Raw genomic sequence first — 22,163 nt, 5'->3', positions numbered from 1 at the left:
AGTTTTATTGGCGCATCAACAAAACCTTGTCAAAAAAAATTGTAAAACATTCAGTGACCTAATGAAGATGAACCCTGTCACAGTTGGTTCGACGAAGAACAGCCTGTACAGCTTTTCTCGAGACATTGCTGCAAAAATGTTAACTGTGAGACTCTCTTTCATGTTAAAAAAATCTCATGAGGATTTTCACTGCCCCAGATTTGTAAATTGTGTCAATTCACTCATCCCATTTTGTTGCATGAAATACTAACACACAGAGTGCTTTCTCCTGCCTGGTCGCCATTTTGCCATTCTGGCGAACGTAGCACTGCATAGTGGGTAGAATGAAAAACTGGCAGTCGAGTACCAATTTAAAAAAACTTATTGAATTGATCTTTCAGCTCCTGCAGTTCTGCTTGAAGTAATTCTGAATAAAAAATATCAAAATCAGAAACATCATTTACAGACACCCTGTACGTACACACACACACACACACACACACACACACACACACACACACACACACACACACACACACACACACACACACACACACACACACACACTGTACTGTATTAATAGAATCACATGAATTACGCTGAAAAACATTACTTATTCGCGATAAAATTAGTAGACATATTTCAAATTATTCATTCTATCTAAAGCAAATTTATGATATAAATATTTGAAGGTATATATATATATGTTTAGATATATATATATTGATTGTTATATTTATGTGCAGTGGTTCTGCAAATATACTGTATTTTGATTTTTTGAAGGGGTCTGTAAATCTTAGTAGTTTGGGAACCATTGAGTTAAACAACAGTCACTTTTAAGTTATTTCTACCACACAATGGTAAAAGTATTAAAAACTCTTCTTCATGCCCAAAACAAATTTCTTTCAGATTAGTTGTTGAATACTAAACAATGAATATTTACTAACAAGACTAAAATTTAATAATCCACTAGAAGAAATTATTTGGCAAAAAGTGAAAGACTGTGACATTTACTACATTAAAAAGTCTAATGTTTGAGAAAACATTAGTACATTTTCAAAAAGCAAACTATTTGCTGCTTTTAACAAACAAAGAAATCCAGTTTTCCAGTTTTCATTCACAGAAGTTGGCTATCTCAGTTTGGCTTTCTATTGTTATTTCAAATGTGTCCCAGGGGGTGTTTAATTGGATTAAGACTGAAGCCCCCATCATAACACTGCCTATGGGGACAATTCACAGTGTTCTCCCCAGAAACTTTTGTCAGCAGGGTAACATTATGAAGTAGCTGGGTGGGAAAGTATAATACTTCACAATATTATAAAATTTTCTGTTATTTATAAATGTGACTCAAGCAATCCAAAGCAAAAATTAATTGCATAATTTAACATTATATGCTATTGTCGCATTGACCTCGATCACATAGAATATTCAAATTATTGATCGAATACTAACATTAGCATTAGTAGAGGCATTTGATGCAAGAAAGCAAGCTTATGCAGCATCAGCAAAAAAAAAAAAATAAAATAAAATAATAAAATAGATAAATAAAAAATAACCACTTCCACTTCACCCCTCTGTTCGTTCGAAATACCTGTCCAGTTGAGCCTTAAACTTATTTAGGCTATCAACTTCCACGACAAGGGATGGAAGTCTGTTCCACCAACCAACCAACCACCCGCTGGCTAAAAGCAAATTTCCGCACGTCTATCCTACACCTGTCTTTCCTCAATTTGAATTTATGCCCTCTCAGCTGATTTTTCTGAGCAAGAGGAAGAATCCCATCAGCATTGAGCATGCTCAAACCATTCAAGGCTTTATACACCTCTATCAGATCACCTCGCTGGTGCCTAGCCTCCAGACACTGTAATTTGCAAAACTTAAGCCTTTCTTCGTAAGAGCACCCCTTTGTTCCATTCACTAATCTTGTCGCCCTTCTCTGTACTCATTCCAGCAGCTCTACATCCTTCTTGAAATGAGGCCTCCAGGCCTGTATACAGTACTCTAGGTGTGGCCTGACCATTGCCTTATACAAGGGAATAATCACCTCCTTATCCCTGCTAGAAAAATTCCTATATATCATTTACAATACACCATGAGCTACTCTTGCAGCCCGTCTGCACTGGTCAGAGAACTTCATATCAGCCAGCACAACCACCCTCAGGTCCCTATTCATTCTCTACCACTGTCAGTGTAGTACCACAGAGTTGGTAAGTTGCTCTGGGGTTGCTGTTTCCAATATGAAATACTTTACATTTGTCAATGTTAAACTTCATTTGCCACCTCTCAGCCCATCTGCTCAACGTTTCCAGATCCTGTTGCATCAGCATAGTATCAGTAGTGTCCTTGACAACCCTGCCAACCTTTGTATCGTCTGCAAACTTGGACATTAAGCTTGATATACCATCATCAATATATTTATAGATACAGAAAACAATAATGGACCCAATACTGAACCCTGAGGGACTCCACTAATAGCATTAGTCCACAATGAGCAGTGTCCATTGATTACCACTCTCAGTCTTCTCCCCCTCAACCACCCCTTTAACCATAGCAGCATTTTGCCTCCAATGCCACACTGCTCCAATTTGTGCAGCAGTCTTCCATGTGCAACAGTATCAAAAGCCTTTCTAAGATCCAAGTATATAATATCAAAGTTATTCCCTGCATCCAGTTCTTTTGTGACTGCATCATAGTATCCAATCAAGTTGGTCAGGCAAGACTTCCCCTTAACAAAACCATGCTGTGTCTGAGCTATAACTGAAGTCTTGTCTAAATGATCCTGCAGTGCTTCTTTAACCAGTGCGTCCATTAATTTTCCGGGAACAGAAGTTAAACTCACAGGTCTATAATTACTTGTGTCAGCCTTTGATCTTCCTTTGTGAATTGGGGTCACATTTGCACATCACCAGTCCATGGTTCCTCCCCGAGTCCAAGGAAGCTCTCATAATTATGGCTAAGGGTTTGCTTACTTCCTTTGCTGCCTCCTTTAATATAACTGGATAGATCCCATCCATCCCGGGTGCCTTTCTTGTGTTTATCTTCAACAATTTCTCCTCCACTTTACTCTCAGTTATTACAAGATTCTCTAGCTTACTGCCAGAGTTGAATACACCTCTGGCATTCCCCTCGCTGAATAACTCGTCATGTGTGAATGTCGATGCAAAATATTCATTTAGTTTGTTAGCTACCTGAGCAGGATCATCAACAGTTGACCCATCGATATCAAGTGGACCAATCTGCTCATCCCCTTCCTTCTAGAGTTTACATAAGTAAAGAACTCTTTGCTGTTTTTCTTTGCATCCCTTGCCAAAGATTTCTTGTAATCTGCCTTCGCCTGCCTAACCTCCTTTGTAAGTTGGTTACAGATCAACTTGTATCTATCATTGGCTTCTGTGTCGCGTGTTAATTTGTATGTATCCCATGCATTTTTCTTCTCTGCCATATGCCTCATTAGTTCATCTGACATCCATTTAGGCCTAAACCTTGAACAATATTTCTTAGTTGGTATGTAAAGCATAGTAGCTTCCAAGATAAGTTCTTTGAATGCTTTCCATTTTGAATTTGCTGTTGGTAACATCATCAGTTGGTTCCACTGTATAGAATTTAAATACTGTCTCAGTTCATCGTAGTCGCCTTTACGAAAGCAATAACTCTTCCCTTTACCCCTGATGGTAGTTACCTCTTTGAGTAAATCCCACTTCAGCACACTGTGATCACTACCACCTAGTGGTTCATTTATCTGCAGATTCTTAATGCATGAAGAATCACTACTGATAATCAAATCAAGAGTATTACTCCCTCTAGTTGCCTCCCGAACATGCTGATGTAGAAAACAATCATCCAATAAATCCACAAAAGCCTTGCTAGTGTGTGAGTGACCAGCCCCCAAATTCCAGTCAATATCTGGGAAATTAAAATCCCCCATTATAAGACTCTCTGATTTACTGGTCCACTCTGCTTCCCTGTACAGCTTCTTATTATACTCATCAGAGTCATTAGGCCTATAGCACACTCCTACTCTCAATTTTGATCTCCCAATGCTTATGTCACACCAAACTGACTCAACACTGCACTGTCCAGCGATGTCGACTGGCTTCACTTTCTTGGATTTTATGTCTTTCTTAACTAATAGCATAACCCCTCCTCCTTTCCTATCCTGTCTATCCTTTCTGTAGATATTGTACTCCCCAAATTCCAGTTCTGCATCCCTTATATCTGTGTGACACCGTGTCTCTGAAATCCCAACAATATCTGCCTTTGATGTTTTGAGCAATACCTCAAATTCATCAAATTTATATACTAAACTCCTAGCATTGGTGTACCCGCAAGTATACATGCACCTGTTCTTTTTCTTAGCCACCCTAACTACAACCCATGTGTTTACTTGTACCCCAATGATTCCCAGCAGTCGCTGAAATATCCTCTATCTTATTTTCCAGGCTGCTGCTCATTCCAATAGAAGTCGTGAAAGAATCACTTTCACCTCTGCCAGTGGCTACTGTTAATCTATTAGTCCTTGTATCCCCCCCCCAATCTAGCAGTTTTCCGACCCACCCAACACTGCCTCGATAGCATCAGCAAACATTCTTGCACTCTTTCTATTTAAGTGTATCCCATCCCTGTAGAAGCAGTCTCTCCTGTTAACAAGTACAGACCAGGCTGAAAAAAATTTTACCCCTTGAGATGTGCACAATCTTTCCAGGACCGAATTGATAGACAGGACTCTCATCATATACTCCCTCCTATCATGTCTGGGCAGAACTGCAGACACTTTCAAATTCAACCCTAATTCACGGCTTTTTTTTTAACAGTGACCTGTACTTGTTAAGTAATTCCGCCGGTCTCCTACTCTTAATATCATTAGTGCCAACGTGTACAACTATATCACCTTTTGTGCCCTTAAAAGATGATATCCGCTCTACAACGTCATCAACCTTTGCCCCTGGCAGATACCCTGGTCCTGTTCCACCTATCCTTTTTACAAAGCATGTTTCCCGTTTCCCTGACAATAGAGTCACCAACACCTACTAGTTCCTTTGGGACCAGCGCATTCTGCCTTGGGGGGGCTGCCGCTGTGTTGCGTGATGACCAGGTGCAAGCTCTGGGATTGGTGTGGGCAGCTGAGAGCTTGATGGGCCCCTCACTTTTAATCCTTCAAGGGTATCCACCCTGTCCTTCAAGCTCTCATATAGGCCCAAAACAACACTTAGCTGTCGCCTGATTTCCTTACACTCCTTGCATCACGCACACACAAAGACATCTCCCGTGGCAGTATCATGTCCCGTACCCGACAGCTCCACAAACATCAAGCAAGTAGTGCATTTTAAAAGGCTGTGATTCAGAGGGCAACTGCCTCCCTGAGTTCTCCCCTGACCCACAGCACTTCCATTAGCTTGAGCCTTTTGCTTTGCTGCTCTGGTCTGAGTCATGATTTCGATTTAATTTCAATAAAATTTCAATTTCAGTACAAAATTAAAACCCCAAACTTGTATCCCAACACAGTTATAACGCTATATTTATGTTTCAGTATCGAGTGTTATCTACGAAATCCCTTTATATAACTTCCGTAACAAGTATTAATTATTTATTTTTACTAATTATTTATGTTACGTAACCTAAGTCGTTATATGTATAGTTAAAAGTACAATTTAATTGACAATATTATGTACTATACTATAGTATATTAAGCTTATGCTATCTTGTTCGAGATATTTTGTATCGCGTAACAATGGCGGCAATTACGAACGGTAAACACGTGGATTTGATACCCTTACCGATACTAAGTAATACCTACAAAATCTCTATCTAAGTTACTTTAAACTAAGTATTGTAAATATGAATATAAAGCTACTCTAGAAAATAAGTTAATATGTCAATAATAAGTAAATAAGTCAATTTAAACTAATAAAACAGAAAATAAATCAGAAAAAACTTCTCTGTTCCAGGAGCGGCAAAAAGCTACTAATCGAAGTATATTCGAATTATTAACATTGATCGAGATCAGTGAGCAGTACCATATACCGCGAGAATTGCTTAAATTTTAGCCAGGTGGTGTGCATATTCAATAGGTCCTGGGGAGAATACTGATTCAGTTTGCATGATACCATTCCTTTGGCATAGGACATACCTGGGCATGTCATATGGACTGATCCCATACCACTGCTTTATTGGCTGGGTAGCTTGTTTGTTTGTTATTTGGTTTTTAGGAGCATTAGCAACTAAGGCCATATCGCTCTGGGGATATACGGTGGTCATTTCCTGACCTTTCTGCATCCTCCGTATTTGGTGGTAAAGGGCTCGAACCCCGGTCTAATCAAGAAGCGTTTGCTATGCACTGCTGCTCCTGCTCACCTGGCTGGGTAGCGTGACGAGTCATGTTATTCAGTCAGTATAGCAAGATGAAAGATGTAAGCCTCTTCTCAATAGAATTCTCATGACAGTATATTAAAATCATAGATATCACAGTAGGTATATTCATTCAAAGTTTTATGTCAATAAGCCAAGACTGAACTATACGAAAGCCTCAGATAATTACATTACCATCAGTGAGACATGATGGAGAATGCAAGCAACCATTCCTTTCGCATTTGCCCCACCCAGACGGGTTTATTTGACATGTGAATTTTGTAGCGCAACACATCATGCCACATTACCTTCTGCAGTGGACTTTTTGGTGGCGACAGAGGGAGTTATGTGACATGATATATTGTGCTACATTACTCTCTGCCATCATTGCAAGATAGAATGCTTAAACTCTATAGACAAAGACACTGGCTACAAACATAAAGTGACAGCTTGGTATTGTGAGCATCTCTATGAGCACGGTATCCCATCCAATGCAGTTTTTCATTGATAGTACAATTGTGAAGGGTAATCAAGTCACAAAGGAGGTTAGACAAGCTAAGGCAGATTATGAAAAGTCTTCGGCAAAGAAAAACAGCAAAGCCTTCTATGCTTATATTAACAGTAGAAGGATTGAATCACATTGGGCCACTTGATATCTATGGGTTAACTGTTGATGACCCTGCTCAGGTTGTAGACAAATTGAATATGTATTTTGCATCTACATTCACACATGAGGAATTCTTTAAGGAATGGGATGCCAGAAGTTTATGAAACTTTAACAAGGAGCTAAATGACTTTGTGATAACTGAAAGAAGAGTGGTGTAGAAATTGTTGAGGGTGGACACCTTGGGTGGATGGAATCTGTCCAATTATATTAAGTGGGGCAGGCAGCAAAGGAGGTAAGCAATCCTTTTACCATAATTATGAGAGCACCGTTGTATTCAGGGAAAGTTCCTATGGACTGGAGAAGTAAGAATATATCCCCAATTCATAAAGGGGAATCAAAAGGCACCATGAGTAATTACAGACCTGTTAGCTTAACATCTGTTTCAGAGAAAATAACGGAAACACTGGTTAAAGAAGTAATGCAAGACCATTTGGACAGGCTTGCAATTATAGTGCAACAACAGCATGAATTTGTCAAGGAGTGGCCTTGTCTAGCCAATCTGATAGGTTACTATGCTGCAGTGACCAAGGAACTAGATGCAAAAAATAATTTTGACATCATATACTTGGACTTCAGGAAGGCTTTTGATACTGTTGCACATAAAAGACTGCTGTACAAACTGGAGCAATGTGGCATTAAGGGCAAATTACTGCTATGGATAAAGAGATGATTTAAGTAGAAGACAGGGGGGTGGTTATTAATGGGCACTGCTCTTCGTGGACTAATGTTATTATTCGAGTTCACCAGGTTTCATTGAATCCACTGTTGTTTTCAATATTTATCAATGATATTGATGAAGGTATATCAGGTTTAATGTCTAAATTTGCAGATGATACAAAGGTTGGCAGGGTGGTTAACAACAGTCATCAGGGTGAGCTATTGCAACAAGATTTAGGAAAATTGGCTCAATGGGCTGAGAAATGGTAGTTGAAGTTTATCATCGACAAATGCAAAGTACTACACATGGGTAGCAGTAATCCCAGACAACTTGTGTGGTACTACACTCAGGGTAGTGGAGAATGAAAAAGATCTGGGGGTAATTGTGCGGTCAGATATGCAATTCTCTGAGCAGTGCAGACATGCGGTCAGGACAGCTCATGGGGTTTTGTCAATGATATACAGAAACTTTGCTAGCAGGAATAAAGAGTTGATTATCCCTTTGTATAAGGCCTTTGTTAGGCTACATCTTGAGTAGTGTATTCAGGTCTGGATTCCTCACTTTAGGAAGGATATAGATCTGCTGGAACAGGTGCAGAGAAGGGCAACTAGATTGGTAAAGGGAACAAAAGGGATGCTTTTATCTAGAAAGACTTTGGTTATGCAAATTGCAGCTTCTCAGGATCAGGCACTTGTAGGGAGATCTGACTGAAGAGTTTAAAGTCTTGAATGGATTGAGCAAGCTGAATGTGAATGGCTGGTTGGTTGGTTTTTTTTTTTAGGTTTTAATGGTGCATTGACAACTGGGGCTATAATGCGCAAAAACCACGTCCCATACAAGATATAATGTGAACAGCATTCTTCCTCTTACTGAGAACACACATGAGGGGTTTGATTTGATTTGATTTTGGTTTTATTGGTGCAAAAACAACTAAGGTTATACTGGGCCAGGACACGATTAAAATATCATCAAAGATAAATTCTGGTAACCTTTAAAAAGGTTACCTCATCAAATTGTTATTTATATATGTGTGTATATATTAATAGCTTGTAAAAACTTAACTGCCGACACATGGTCGTTGTCTGATAAAATCTGACTGAGTGTATAAGGCTCAGTCGGATGGGTAAAAGTGGTAAAATGTATATTGCGAACATGGGCAAAATGAACGCAATCTATTAAAATATGCTTTAAAGTTAAAACGATGTCACAAGACTCGCACATTTGAGGGTCATCCGCCCTCAGCAGAAAAGGTGTCAGATGACTGTGTCCTATGCGGAGTCGAGCAAGAACAACTTCCTCGCTCCGATTCCTGCACAGACTAGACTGCCATGTTTCTATTACAGGCTTTATTTGGTATAATTTATTTGTTCTCTCTCTATGCCATAGTTCTTGCCATTGGGTATATATCTTGTTGTGTATTATTTGCCTGTAGTCTGTATAGGGGACTGACAAGCAACGATTATTAGTGGGTGTTGCTGATTTGGCTGCAGTGTCAGCCAAATCATTTCCCTTTATCCCAATGTGGCTAGGAATCCAGCAGAAGCGGATATCAAACTTGTATTCATGAAGAGAATGTATCTTCTGCTGAACCCGACAGAGAACTGGATGAGAGTTGTGTCTCAGAGATAATAAAGCCTGTAATACACTCAAAGAGTCAGAATATATTATTGAACTTTGGCATTGACAGGTTCGAATGTGATCCAAGGCTAGCTCTATAGCATACAGCTCTGCAGTGTATATGCTGGATTCAGTAAGAATCTGCTGCACATTAGGGGGGGGGGATAAATTCAAGTTGAGTAAGGATGGCTGCAGGACAGATGTGTTGTAGTTTGCCTTCAGTCAATAAGTTGTTGACTGAAGGCAAACGAAGAACTAGACAAATTCTTGGTGGGTATGGATGGATGAACTGTGGGATTTTTTTTTTGGCTGACGTTATATAAGCTTGCTTTATTGCATCGTTTGCAATTACTACTACTATTTGTGATAATATTTTATTGCTTATTCCAAAATTAAGTGCTGCCTGTTGTTACCTTATCTAATACTCTTTTTATTCCTATCTCTTTTAAAATAGGTCATTCAAGTTACTGATAAATTCTGAGTTGGCAAAAGATATAAAAAATTTCAGCTCATTTCATTAAGTTTTTTTACACTAGCAAGCAATGTTTTCGAATTTTCCTCCTGCCACCTTTAATTTTTTTTTGACTACATCCAAACTTGCATTTTCAGGTCTGATAAACCAAATAGGTTAATATTCAAAATCTGGAAAAAAGCTCTTAGGATATATTACTCAGATCTTCTTGATTATCACTGAAACACAGTGCTGTTAATAACACTTATTAAAATAATTTCTATGATAAATGTTCTACCAAAGTCTGTTAAAAGGAGCAGGGAATCTAAGGACAGACAAGCAGGAAAAGAGAGACTTGAAAATGTTGGAGGAGGAAGTGATAATAATGGTAGCATTGATATAATGAATTCTATCATACTGCATAAAACACAGTGGAGTCCCAATTATCTGAGGTAATGTGGATAATCAAAAGCTCGGATAACATGAAAGATTTGGTAAATTATTATTAAATAAACTGGATTTGAATACATTAACATGATTTACGCTCTATTTTCAGGTTACACCTACTCATTGAACATAATGACTTTTAAATTATACAATAAAACACTTAATTTTATTTACAACTGTTTTATTACAAAAATTACAAAATTAAAAAAAAAATGTAGTGTATAAAAATTACAAGTCATAGACAAGACAAATATACATTTACAGTCGTTAGCACTACACCTTAATATCATATAAAAAATTCCTTAATCGGTTTCTGTTTCATAGAAGCTCCTCGCTTTTTAGCTGCTATATCTTGTAGGCGCCTAAGTAACAAAACATCAGCAGGTGTAGTATCCTCCTTCTGATGTACAATACAACATAAAGCTGACTCAATAGCATTTAGACCGTGTGTGTGTGTGTGTGTGTGTGTGTGTCATTTTTGTCATCACCTTCACTTTCAACTTTTTGTTTGTCAACAAACTTTACAATCATGTCATCAGTCATTTGAGGTGATTGTCCTTCTGTATAAGGCAATGGTCAGGCCACGCTTTGAGTATTGCGTACAGGTCTGGAGACCTCATTTTAGGAAGGATGTAGATTTGCTTGAGCATGTACGGGCAACAAGATTGGTGAAGGGAATGAAGGGATCCTCTTACCAAGAGAGGCTTAAATTCTGCAAATTGCAGTGGCTGGAGACTAGGCACCTCGCAGCGATCTGATTGAGGTGTATAAGGCCTTGAATGGGTTGAGCACGCTGAATTCTGATGGGAACCTTCCACTTGTTCAGATTACGAACCTAAGGGAGCATAAATTCAAATTAAGAAAAGACAGATGTAGAATAGATGTGCGGAAATTTGTCTTTAGCCAGCGGGCGGTTAATTGCTGGAACAAACTTCCATCTGTCGTGGAAGTTGATAGGTTAAATAAATTTAAGGAGGAACTGGACAGGCATTTTGAGGGAATGGTGTGATTTTTTTTTTTTTTTTTTTTTTTGACTGATGCTGCATAAGCTCATACACTTGCTTTCTTGCATCACATGCCACTACTACTACTACTATTTCCAGCTGTTCATCAGAATTCATCCACTCTTTAAGATCATCTGTAGTAAGAGTGTCCAAAACAGAAAGGTTATTGGCTAGTTCTAAAAGGGTTTCCCACCTCTTTCATTTTCATTTGCAGACTCGTTCTTGTTGACTTTGTTTTGAGAGCGAGCATAAAATATTTTTCCTGGATTTAAAAAGAGTAGATGTTTTAACATTGTTCCATGCTTCTGCCAACCAGTAAATAATGCCCTTGATGTTTATTTTTTTAAGATTCTCAACAAACACTGGTACCCATTTCAATATTTTGAAGCAGATGTTTTAAAGACATTGCCAATAGTTGCATTTCAAAGTCTCCAAAACAGCTTGATCTATAAGTTGAAGAAGGGATGTCACATTAGGTGGAAAAAACAGAGCTCTGGTGTCACCAAAAACTAGTTCACTTTTGTCTGGATGGGATGGAGCATTGTCTAAAATTAAAAGTGCTTTATGGGAAAGTTTCTTTTTGTTCAAATATTTTTTTGTGCTAGGGACAAATTCTTCATGAAACCATGTTTTAAACTAACTTGAATTCATTCATGCATTTTTTTGATTTGTGTAGTTAACAGGCAAACATTTTCTACATCTCTACATCTGTATTCTACATCTCTCTTTTCTTAATTTGAATTTATGCCCCCTTAGGTTCGTAATCTGAACAAGTGGAAGGATCCCATCAGAATTCAGGGTGCTCAACCCATTCAAGGCCTTATATACCTCAATCAGATCAGGTGCCTAGTCTCCAGCCACTGCAATTTGCGGAACTTAAGACTCTCTTGGTAAGAGGATCCCTTCATTCCCCTCACCAATCTTGTTGCCCTTCTCTGTACACGCTCAAGTAAATCTATATCCTTCCTAAAATGAGGCCTCCAGACCTGTATGCAGTACTCAAGGCATGGCCTGACCATTGCCTTATACAGAGGGATAATCACCTCCTTTTCCCTGCTAGCAAAATTCCTATATATCATTGACAAAACCCCATGACCTGCCCTGGCAGCCTGTCTACATTGCTCAGAAAACTTCATATCTGCCTGCACAATTACTCCCAGCCCTTTTTCATTTTCTACTATCTTAAGTGTAGTACCACACAGTTGGTACGTTTCTCTGGGGTTACTTCTACCCATATGCATTATGTACTTTGCATTTGTCAAGGTTAAACTTCAGTTGCCACTTCTTAGCCCATCTGCCCAAATTATCTAGATCTTGTTGCAGTGGCACACTGCCATTACTGTCATTAACAACCCTGCCAACCTTTGTATCATCTGCAAACTTCGACATTAAGCCTGATATACCTTCATCAATATCATTGATAAATATACAAAACAACAGTGGACCTAACACCGAACCCTGTGGAACACCACTAATAACATTAGTCCAAGAAGAGCAGCACCCATTGATTACCACCCTCTGTCTTCTCCCACTTAACCATCCTTTTATCCATTGTAGCAACTTACCCTTAATACCATTCTGCTCCAATTTGTACAATAGTCTTCCATGCGCAAAAGGTCAAAAGCTTTCTTGAAATCCAAATATATGATATCAAAATTATTTTTTGCATCCAGTTCCTTTGTAACCACATCATAATATCCTATCAAATTTGTCAGACAAGATTTTCCCTTAACAAACCCATGCTGTGTCTGAATTATTGCTGCAGTCTTGTCTAGATGATCCTGCAATGCATCTTTAACCAGCGACTCCATTATTTTACCCGGAACAGAAGTTAAACTAACTGGTCTGTAATTACTCGTGTCACCCTTCGATCCCCCTTTGTGAATTGGGGATACATTTGCACATCTCCAGTCTGTGGGAACCCCCCCTGAGTCCAAGGATGTTCTCATAATTATGGCTAAGGGTTTGCTTAGTTGCTTTGCCGCCTCCTTTAATATAACTGGATAGATCCCATCCACCCCAGGTGCTTTTCTTACGTTTAACTTCAACAATTTCTCTTCCACTTTGCTCTCAGATATTACAAAATCATTAAGTATCCTGCTACAATTTGATAACCTTCTGCCATTTTCAAACCTTAATAATTCCTCATGTGTGAATGTAGATGCAAAATACTCATTCAGTTTGTTTGCTATCTGAGCAGGATCATCAACAGTCGAACCATCGATGTCAAGTGGACCAATCAGATTCATCCCCTTCCTTTTAGAGTTTATATAAGTAAAGAAATCCTTGCTGTTTTTCTTAGCATCTTTTGCCAAGGATTTCTCGTAATCTGCCTTCGCCTGCCGAACCTCCTTTGTCACCTGATTACAGATTAACTTATATCTGCCATAGGCTTCTGAGTCGCTTGATAATTTATATGCATCCCATGCATTTTTCTTCTCTATTCGGAGTCTCATTAGTTCATTTGACAACCATTTAGGCCTAAACCATGAACAATATTTCTTAATAGGTATGAAACTTTTAGTAGCTTCCACGATTAATTCCTTGAATGCTTCCCACTTAGAATTTACTGTTGGTAACATCGTCAGTTGATCCCACTGTACTCGCCTTTACGGAAGCAAAAACCCTTTCCTTTACCCCTGATGGTAATTAAATCTTTAAGTAAATCCCAAATCAGTACACTGTGATCACTGCCACCTAGTGGTTCTTTTATCTGCAAATTCCTAATACATGAATGATCACTGCTGATAACCAGATCAAGAGTATTACTTTCTCTGGTTGCCTCTCGAATATGCTGCTGCAGAAAACAATCATCCAATAAATCCACAAAAGTCTGACTAGTGTGTGAGTGCCCAACCCACAAGTTCCAGTCAATATCTGGGAAGTTAAAATCCCCCATTATAAGACATTCCGATTTACTAGCCCACTCTATTTCTCTGTACAATTGTTCATTGTACTCATTCAAGTCATTAGGCCTATAACACACTCCTACTCTTATTTTTACTTTCGCAGTGCTATGTCACACCAAACTGACTCAACAGTGCACTGTTCATCTATATCAACTGGATGCACTTCTTTTGATTTTATGTTTTTCTTTATTAACAGCATAACACCTCCTCCCTTCCTATCCTGTCTATCCTTTCTGTACACATTGTACTCCCCAAATTCCAGTTCGGCATTCCTTATATCTGTGTGACACCACGTCTCTGATATCCCAACAATATCCGCCTTTGATGTCTTGACCAACACTTGAAATTCATCAAATTTATTTACTATACTTCTAGCATTGGTATACATGCAAGTATACATGCACCTATTCTTATTCTTAGTTACTCTAACACATCCCATATAACCACCTGTTTCACGATGACTGCCATCCGTCCCTGAAACCCCCAACACCCTTCGCTCCCGGTCGCTACTTATTCTAATAGAAGTTGTGCAAGAATCACCTTCACCTCTGCCTATGGCTACTGTTAAACTATTAGGCCTTGTATCCCCCCCCCAAGCTATCAGTTTTCCAACCCACCTAACACTGCCTCGATAGCATCAGCAAATATTCTTGCACCCTTTCTATTTAAGTGTATCCCAACCCTGTAGAAGCAGTCTCTCCTGTTAACAAGTACAGTCCAGGCTGAAAAAAATTCTATCCCTTGAGCCTTGCACAGTCTTTCCAGGGCCGAATTGATCGACAAGGCTCTCATCATATACTCCCTCCTATCGTGTCTGGGCAGAATTGCAGACACTTTCAAATTCAACCCTAATTCACGGCTTTTTTCATCAGTGACCTGTACTTGTTAAGTAATTCTGCCGGTCTCCTACTCTTAATATCATTAGTGCCAACGTGTACAACTATATCACCTTTTGTGCCCCTAAAAGATGATATCTGCTCTACAACATCATCAACCTTTGCCCCTGGCAGACATACCCTGGTCCTGTTCCACCTATCCTTTTTACACAATATATTTCCTGTCTCCCTGACAATAGAGTCACCAACAACTACTAGTTCCTGTGGGACCAGCGCATTCTGCCTTGGGGGTTGCCGCTGTGTTGCGCGATGACCAAGTGCAAGCTCTGGCATTGATGTGGGCAGCTGAGAGCCTGATGGGCCCCTCAATTTAGATCTTTCGAGGGCATCTACCCTGTCCTTCAAACTCTCATATAGGCCCATAACAACGCTGAGTTGTCGCCTGATTTCCTTACACTGCTTACATCGCGCGCACACACAAAGACATCCCCCATGGCAATATCGTGTTCCGTTCTAGATAGTTCGGCAAACATTTCACAAGTTGCACATTTTTTTAGGCTGTGATGCGTTGGAGAATCGCCCCCCCCCTCAGTTCTCCCCCGAGTCACAGCACTCCTGCCACTTTGTGCCTGTTGCTTTGCTGCTCTAGTTTGGGGCATGACATTTTAAATTAATAAGATCGATAAATTAAATTAAATGTCAATACTACGCTATCTAATAGAAACAGTGAAGTGCATTACTGTTTCTAAAATTATACGTTAGAGCTACCTAGCTACCTCAATTAAAAATTTGAATTCACTATCACTATATACAAAAACAATGCCTGCAAGATTCGAACGAAATAACGGTTTTATAAAGTATTACGTATATCTACAAAAACTATTGATATAAATTAAAATAAAAATAACCAGCGTAATTAGAACTATAAGACTACGTATTAAGTACAATATAAAATAACAATTATGTAAATAAAAAGCAAACACTTATCGTTTTTTTCGGAGCCTGTAACTCGCAGCTGTATTTTCTTATCAATTTTGTTATCAATGTCTACTGTGGTTAAAGGGAAGGGCCTTTGATTATCTAATTGCGGTGAGACTGCCCCAATCTCCGAAGCTCGGCTTGTGGGTAACCAATCGAGGTCCAGATCCAATGTCCACTTGTATCCTTTTCATGGTATAACTGGCCATAGTAGGGATGAACTGGCCATATGGGACTAAGCTAAACAAACTACATAAATTATAGATTAAAATCTTATCATTATGACAGAACAAAGCAACTTAAACACATACCAGCTGGGACACTACTGGTAAACAAGGTCCTTCTGTGTTCATAATAGGTTGTAGTCCACTTACAGTTATTCCAGTCCTAAGCATTGATTAGGTGTTATTTCTTACCAGAGAAGAGTAAGATTGGTGGCCACTGCACTGCTGAATTTAGGGATGACTCTTTAGTACAATATTAATTGTACAGAGGAACTATTCTGACAAAGTAGTTATTTCAGAAACTTAGAAAATGTTTTTTTCAATATTTGGCAATGATTTTCTCTAAGCTACTCTATCAACTGGATATTACACAAGGACTAATTGTTATCAATGTCTACTGTGGTTAAAGGGGAGGGCCTTTGATTATCTAATTGCGGTGAGACTGCCCCAATCTCTTAAGCTAGGCTTGTGGGGAACCAATCGGGGTTCAGATCCAATGTCCACTTGTCTCCTTTTCATGGTATAACCTGTTAGTAGGGATGAACTGGCCATATGGGACTAAGCTAAACAAACTACATAAATTATAGATTAAAATCTTATCATTATGATAGAACAAAGCAACTTAAACACATACCAGCTGGGACACTACTGGTAAACAAGGTCCTTCTGTGTTCATAACAGGTTGTGGTCCACTTACAGTTATTCCAGTGCTAAATATACTAATAGAAAAACTATCAAGATAAGTACTGTCAACATCAGAAGCTTAAACTGCAAACAAGTATAATTAACAGAAGAACTAAGTTGATATAATATCAGAATAACTGCTATCACAGAAACTAACAGGATGAATATAGGCGAGCTACATACAGCTAGACCATAACTATAAAAATTAATTTATTCTAGGAGCAAAATACATCAGAGGTATAGGTACAGAAATAGTTTGGAAGAAAGTTCAATTGGCCAGGAAGCATCATTCAGTAGATGGGCAAAATTTAAGATGGAAAGTTGGGTGATGAAATTTATGTGTACATATGACACAGCTGAAGGCTCAAAAAAAAAAAAAAATGATATAAAAGAGTTCTTTAATATTTTAGAAATAACAGTGGGAATGAATAACAAATAAAGAATAGTACAGCAAACCCCCGCTATTCGCGGTATCTGTATTCGCGGTTTCGCGATCGCCGATTTAATATAAAATGAAACCTGAAAAAATGTGAATTTTAAAGCGCCGTGAATATTTTCCGCCATAAAAAACATGGGCGTGGCTAAAATTATCTTTCCCAGTCAAAACAGCGCTCAGTAGGTGGGGGGGGGAGGGGTGAAAAAATCGCGAGCGTGGATGTTTCTCGGTAATCCTTGTTCAGTATGTGTTAGTCATGGAAGGTTTCGTCGTTTGCTTTTAATTTATATGCTTATAAACTGAATAAATTTATCAATTTATAAATTGATATGCTTATAAAAAATGATAAATCTACCGTTTTGCAGTGTAAAACAGACTTTTTCGAGTGCGTTAACGGAAGAAAGTGACTTTATTGTGGACAAGTTCTTTCTAACCCCTACAAAAATATGGCTACGAATAAAAAGAGAAATGTGAAAATATCAAAGAAGGTGATAACATTAGCGAATAAAATTGAGTTATTAGACAAAATGTCTAATGGTGAAAGTGTCTCCTCAGTGGCAAAACATTATAAAATCAATGAGTCAACGGTACGATCAATCAAGAAATCGGAAGAAAAAATCCACCGTAGTGTCCGTGAAAACGCGCTAATTGCTTCAAAAATTTGCTCTGTAACTCGTGATGTTAAATTAGAAAAAATGGAAAAGGCTTTAAATCTGTGGATAGAAGACCGAACTCGAAATAAAATTCCGTTAAGTTCACTCATCATTCGCGAAAAGGCAAAACTCCTCTATCAACACTTTAGCGAAACTGCTGATAGCACTGGCGGGATGTTTTTTTTTGCTAGCAAAGGCGCTGGTTTGAAATTTCTAATAAATATTAGATTTAATATTAAATTGTTTCTTATTTTCATTTCGATGCTATATGCTTGCATTTCACTATGTACTGTCTATGTACATGTCATATTATGAAGGTACATATAATACATACATAGACAAAATTTTAGACTAGTTTTTCTTATATATTTCATACTTTGGAACGGAACCCCTTTATTACTATGGGAGCCATAACTCAGTATTCGCGTTTTCGGTATTCGCGAATTTCTCAGGAACGTAACCCCCGCGAATAGCGGGGGTTTACTGTATTGCTGGAAATTTAAACAGCAGGATATTTAAAAAACAGAATATGGGAAATGACAATTTACATCTACAATGGCATTTTAAGAAAACTTGAGGATAATGGTAAACCTAATAATAATGGTAAATGGCTATTAGAACTTTTCTAAAGTCATGCACTCTTAATTACAAACACAGCATTTTGGAATAAAGGTAGCCAAGGTTATATGGAGGGCAAGAAGAGCATGCATAATGGATTACATCCTTAGAGAAAAGGATCTAAAATTGATATAAGATGGTCGTCATAGCTAAGTGCTCAAACATGAGTACATTAGTACATGCGTTTCAGTTGACCATAGTTCAAGCCTGTGTGACTAAATTTGATGATGTTTTTGTCTACTCTCTACCTTGTGAATTCTTCAGACCCAAAGTGGCTGCCTCAGAGCATATAATAGTTTGGAAGTGACCATCATATGTTAATAAAATTAAAAATTATAATTAGCGCTAAAAATAAGTGTTAAACAAAAATCAAATTGCTCTAAGATATGCCTGCAATCATTAAATAAATAAATAAAGAACAGAAAACAGGTTTCTCCAAAGTTCAATTGCATTACTGATGCTAATATGACTTTAGATGAGGAATGGTAAAAACATAAGAGAATTTTAGTAGAAGCTGCAAAAGAAGTACATAGGAAGAAGTTTTGTAAAGACAGGAAGTTCAGACCCAAAAAATCAGAGGCAGTTAAAAAAAAGAGAGAAAAGAAAATATAAGAAATTTCTGGCAAATAAAGCTAATTAAATCTTATTGGAATATAACAACAAAAAAAAAAAAGTGCAGGAGAGCTAAGATATGTATAAAAGAGGTTAAAGAAAGATCTTGGAAAAATATAGAAAGCAAATAGCAGGAAGTCGAAAAAATATTTTGGAGCATAGTTAAAAATATTCAAAATATTCAAATATGGAAAACCATAACAAATATAATCAAAAACGATAAGGAGAAAGTTAAAGATGTAAATTTTAGAAGTATGAAGCAAACAGTTCTTCAATGCCTTTCTAAGTTTAGAGGAAGGTGTAAAACTTGTATCATTATAATATAGGAATAATACTGTGCAATTATATAGTAGCTTGCAAGATCTTTTAGAATCTTTGAATAAATTACACAAAGGTTGTAGAGAATTTTGAAATAAAATCTGTTAACAATTCAAATTAATTACATCATAAGAATTTGTTTTTAGTAAACAATACAATCTCAGCAATTTGTTACTGGTAGGATCCTCATGATTGCAACTAATTAATTAACATGACAAATTACGAGGCATACAGAGCTATATTGTATAAACCAATGGGAGAGTAGCTTACTTTAAAAGAAAGAAAAAAAAAAAAAAGGCAAAACAAGCAGTGTGGCTAATTAGGCAGGTGACAAATTATCAAGATCATAATATGGGCATATTGAGTATATACCTTCTTTTTATTTTAAAGTGTGTAAAAATAATGTAGGCGAATGATAATTTTTGGTGGAACATCTTACAAAGAACTTAGCCAATATTTGCAGAATATCAATTGAAAAATACTGCCTTAGTTTCTGTCTGCCAGTGCATGATCATTTCAAATTAAAACAAAGTCAAAGCAAATTTTACCAAGATAGGAGCTAATTTTCCCAAGAAAATGCAAGACCCTCTGACCTTGTAGCCATAGAGGGCAATACTGTAACCTAATATGCATTTAGGTATAATGAAGATAATCACTCTCTCAAAATTTGTAGATCTAAACAGGTCAACAATAAACTAGAAAAATTACATATGACAAAGCTGCAGACCTAAAAAGTTCACTTTTGTCTTTGTTTTGATAACAATGTCCACAGTAATCAATGTTAACACGAGTATGTTATGTGTTAAAAGTATTTTGATGTAAATGAAAATAATACCTTTTTCAATTGCATCACATGAATTTTCTTTCATTAATTAATTAATGGGTAGGTTACAAAAATTAAACAGCTGAGCATAACTGCTGGGTTGTAATGTGCAAAGAATCACAAGCTGATGAGCTTTTTTTTTTTTTTTTTTTTCGTTAGTTGTTGGCGCATCGGCTTCTGTGGCCATATTGCACCTCCCAAAGATTTTGCATTTTCTACTCTGATCCAAGCCCGAGGTGGGATTCGAACCAGCGACCTTTGGGTTGCCAGGCAGGCACTTTACCCACCCGGCTAGCCCGGTCGGCGCTGATGAGCTTACAGCTAAGTATTGACAAAAGGACAAGTTTTTATATCTCATCATATGGTGCCACTATGGGACATATTTTATTTAACATAAAAGTATTTGAAAGCTATTTGAAAATCAAACCACCATGAGATAAAAACAATCACACAAACTCTATTATATTTCCAGATGTTTTACTGCTATTTCACTATACTTTCATGCACTATTAAAAAAAACAGTCAATGTGCATAACACCTTCACACTATTCAGCGATGTTCGTAATCAGTAATAATAATAATAATAATTAATCATAATTTCTTATTAATAACCATCTCTTACCTAATTTCCTTGAGAAAATTCTGTTTGTAAAAATATTCTAAAGATTCAAGGTATTCTTTGCTAAGAACTTCAGTATTCATTTCATGAGGCTATACAACAGAAAAAAACAGAATTAATGCATAACGGCAGTAAGGCCTTGAGCATCAGGAATCATAGTATAATAATAAAATTTTTGCAACATTGATAGCAAAATAAATAAAAACTACAGTAAAAATAATGTAACCATAAAAATACAAAATAATATATACATAAAAAGAAAATATAAATTGAATGAAATATACTGTAAGGATAGAATTAGTGGGATACCTGGTTCCTGGGCAACGTCTCGCTAGTAGACGAACCCATTGCTTAGCAGGTATACGTATAGGTACACTGCATTCACGTAGACAGTAATTCGATGTCAGTATGGATAAATGTCATGAGTTAACCGACTTTGAAAGAGGGATGATAGTGGGTGCCCAAAGCCGGGTCACTCTTATTGTGGAGGTGGTACAGAAATTGAACTATCCCCATTCGACAGTATCAAGGGTGTATCAGGAATATGCTATTTCCGGAATAACATCTTATCATGGACAGCGCTGTGGGCGGAGAAAGGTAGTGGATGAACGTGGCCGTCGACGTCTGTGTCGCATTGTTTCAGCCAACTGAAGAGCAACAGTGGCACAAATCACCACCAACTTCAATGAGGGAGGTGTCAGAAATGTCTGCACCAAGACTGTCAGGCGATCATTAGCCGCAATTGGTTATGGAAGCCATCAACCCACCAGAGTCCCACTGCTAACACCACGACCCAGGACTATGCCTCGACCGGGCGAGGTGCCTCCGTAGCCAGGTGGGCAGGAGCAGCAGTGCGTAGCACACGCTTCTTGATTAGACCGTGGTTCGAGCCCGTGACCACCAAATACGGAGGATGCAGAAAGGTCAGGGAATGACCACCGCATATCCCCGGAGCAATATGGCCTTAGTTGCTAATGCTTCTAAAAACCAAATAACAATAACATAAGAGCCTCGACCAGGCGAAAGAACATCAGAACTAGACTTTGGATGATTGGAGATAGTTTTCTCCTGATCCGATGAGTCCCATTTCCAGTTATTTAGAGTGGATGGGAGAGTGCATATCTGGCGGAAACTGCATGAAGCTTTGCACCTGTGTCATGTCAACAAGGAACTGTCTAGGCAGGTGGACAGTCGGTAATGATCTAGAGCGTGTTCAACTAACACATGGAAGGGATGCAGATGACCATGAAGGGATCTGCATCCCTTCATGGTCATCGTGCACCCA

General features: G+C 38.0%; 1 protein-coding gene across 1 annotated transcript in view; it reads right to left on the bottom strand.

The window, feature by feature from the left end:
- Positions 1-22,163, bottom strand: part of ND-42 (NADH dehydrogenase (ubiquinone) subunit ND-42) — a 116,725-nt gene that overhangs the window by 39,377 nt on the left and 55,185 nt on the right. The window contains exon 4 of the mRNA XM_090382835.1: positions 20,882-20,970. Coding sequence (XP_090238961.1) covers positions 20,882-20,970 — 89 coding nt within the window. The remainder of the gene's footprint in view (positions 1-20,881; positions 20,971-22,163) is intronic.

This window comes from Mastigoproctus giganteus, chromosome 10 (assembly GCF_048544385.1).
Source record: "Mastigoproctus giganteus isolate SK-2022 chromosome 10, ASM4854438v1, whole genome shotgun sequence".
NCBI lineage: Eukaryota > Metazoa > Arthropoda > Arachnida > Uropygi > Thelyphonidae > Mastigoproctus > Mastigoproctus giganteus.
This window is presented reverse-complemented; position numbering and strand designations above follow the sequence as displayed.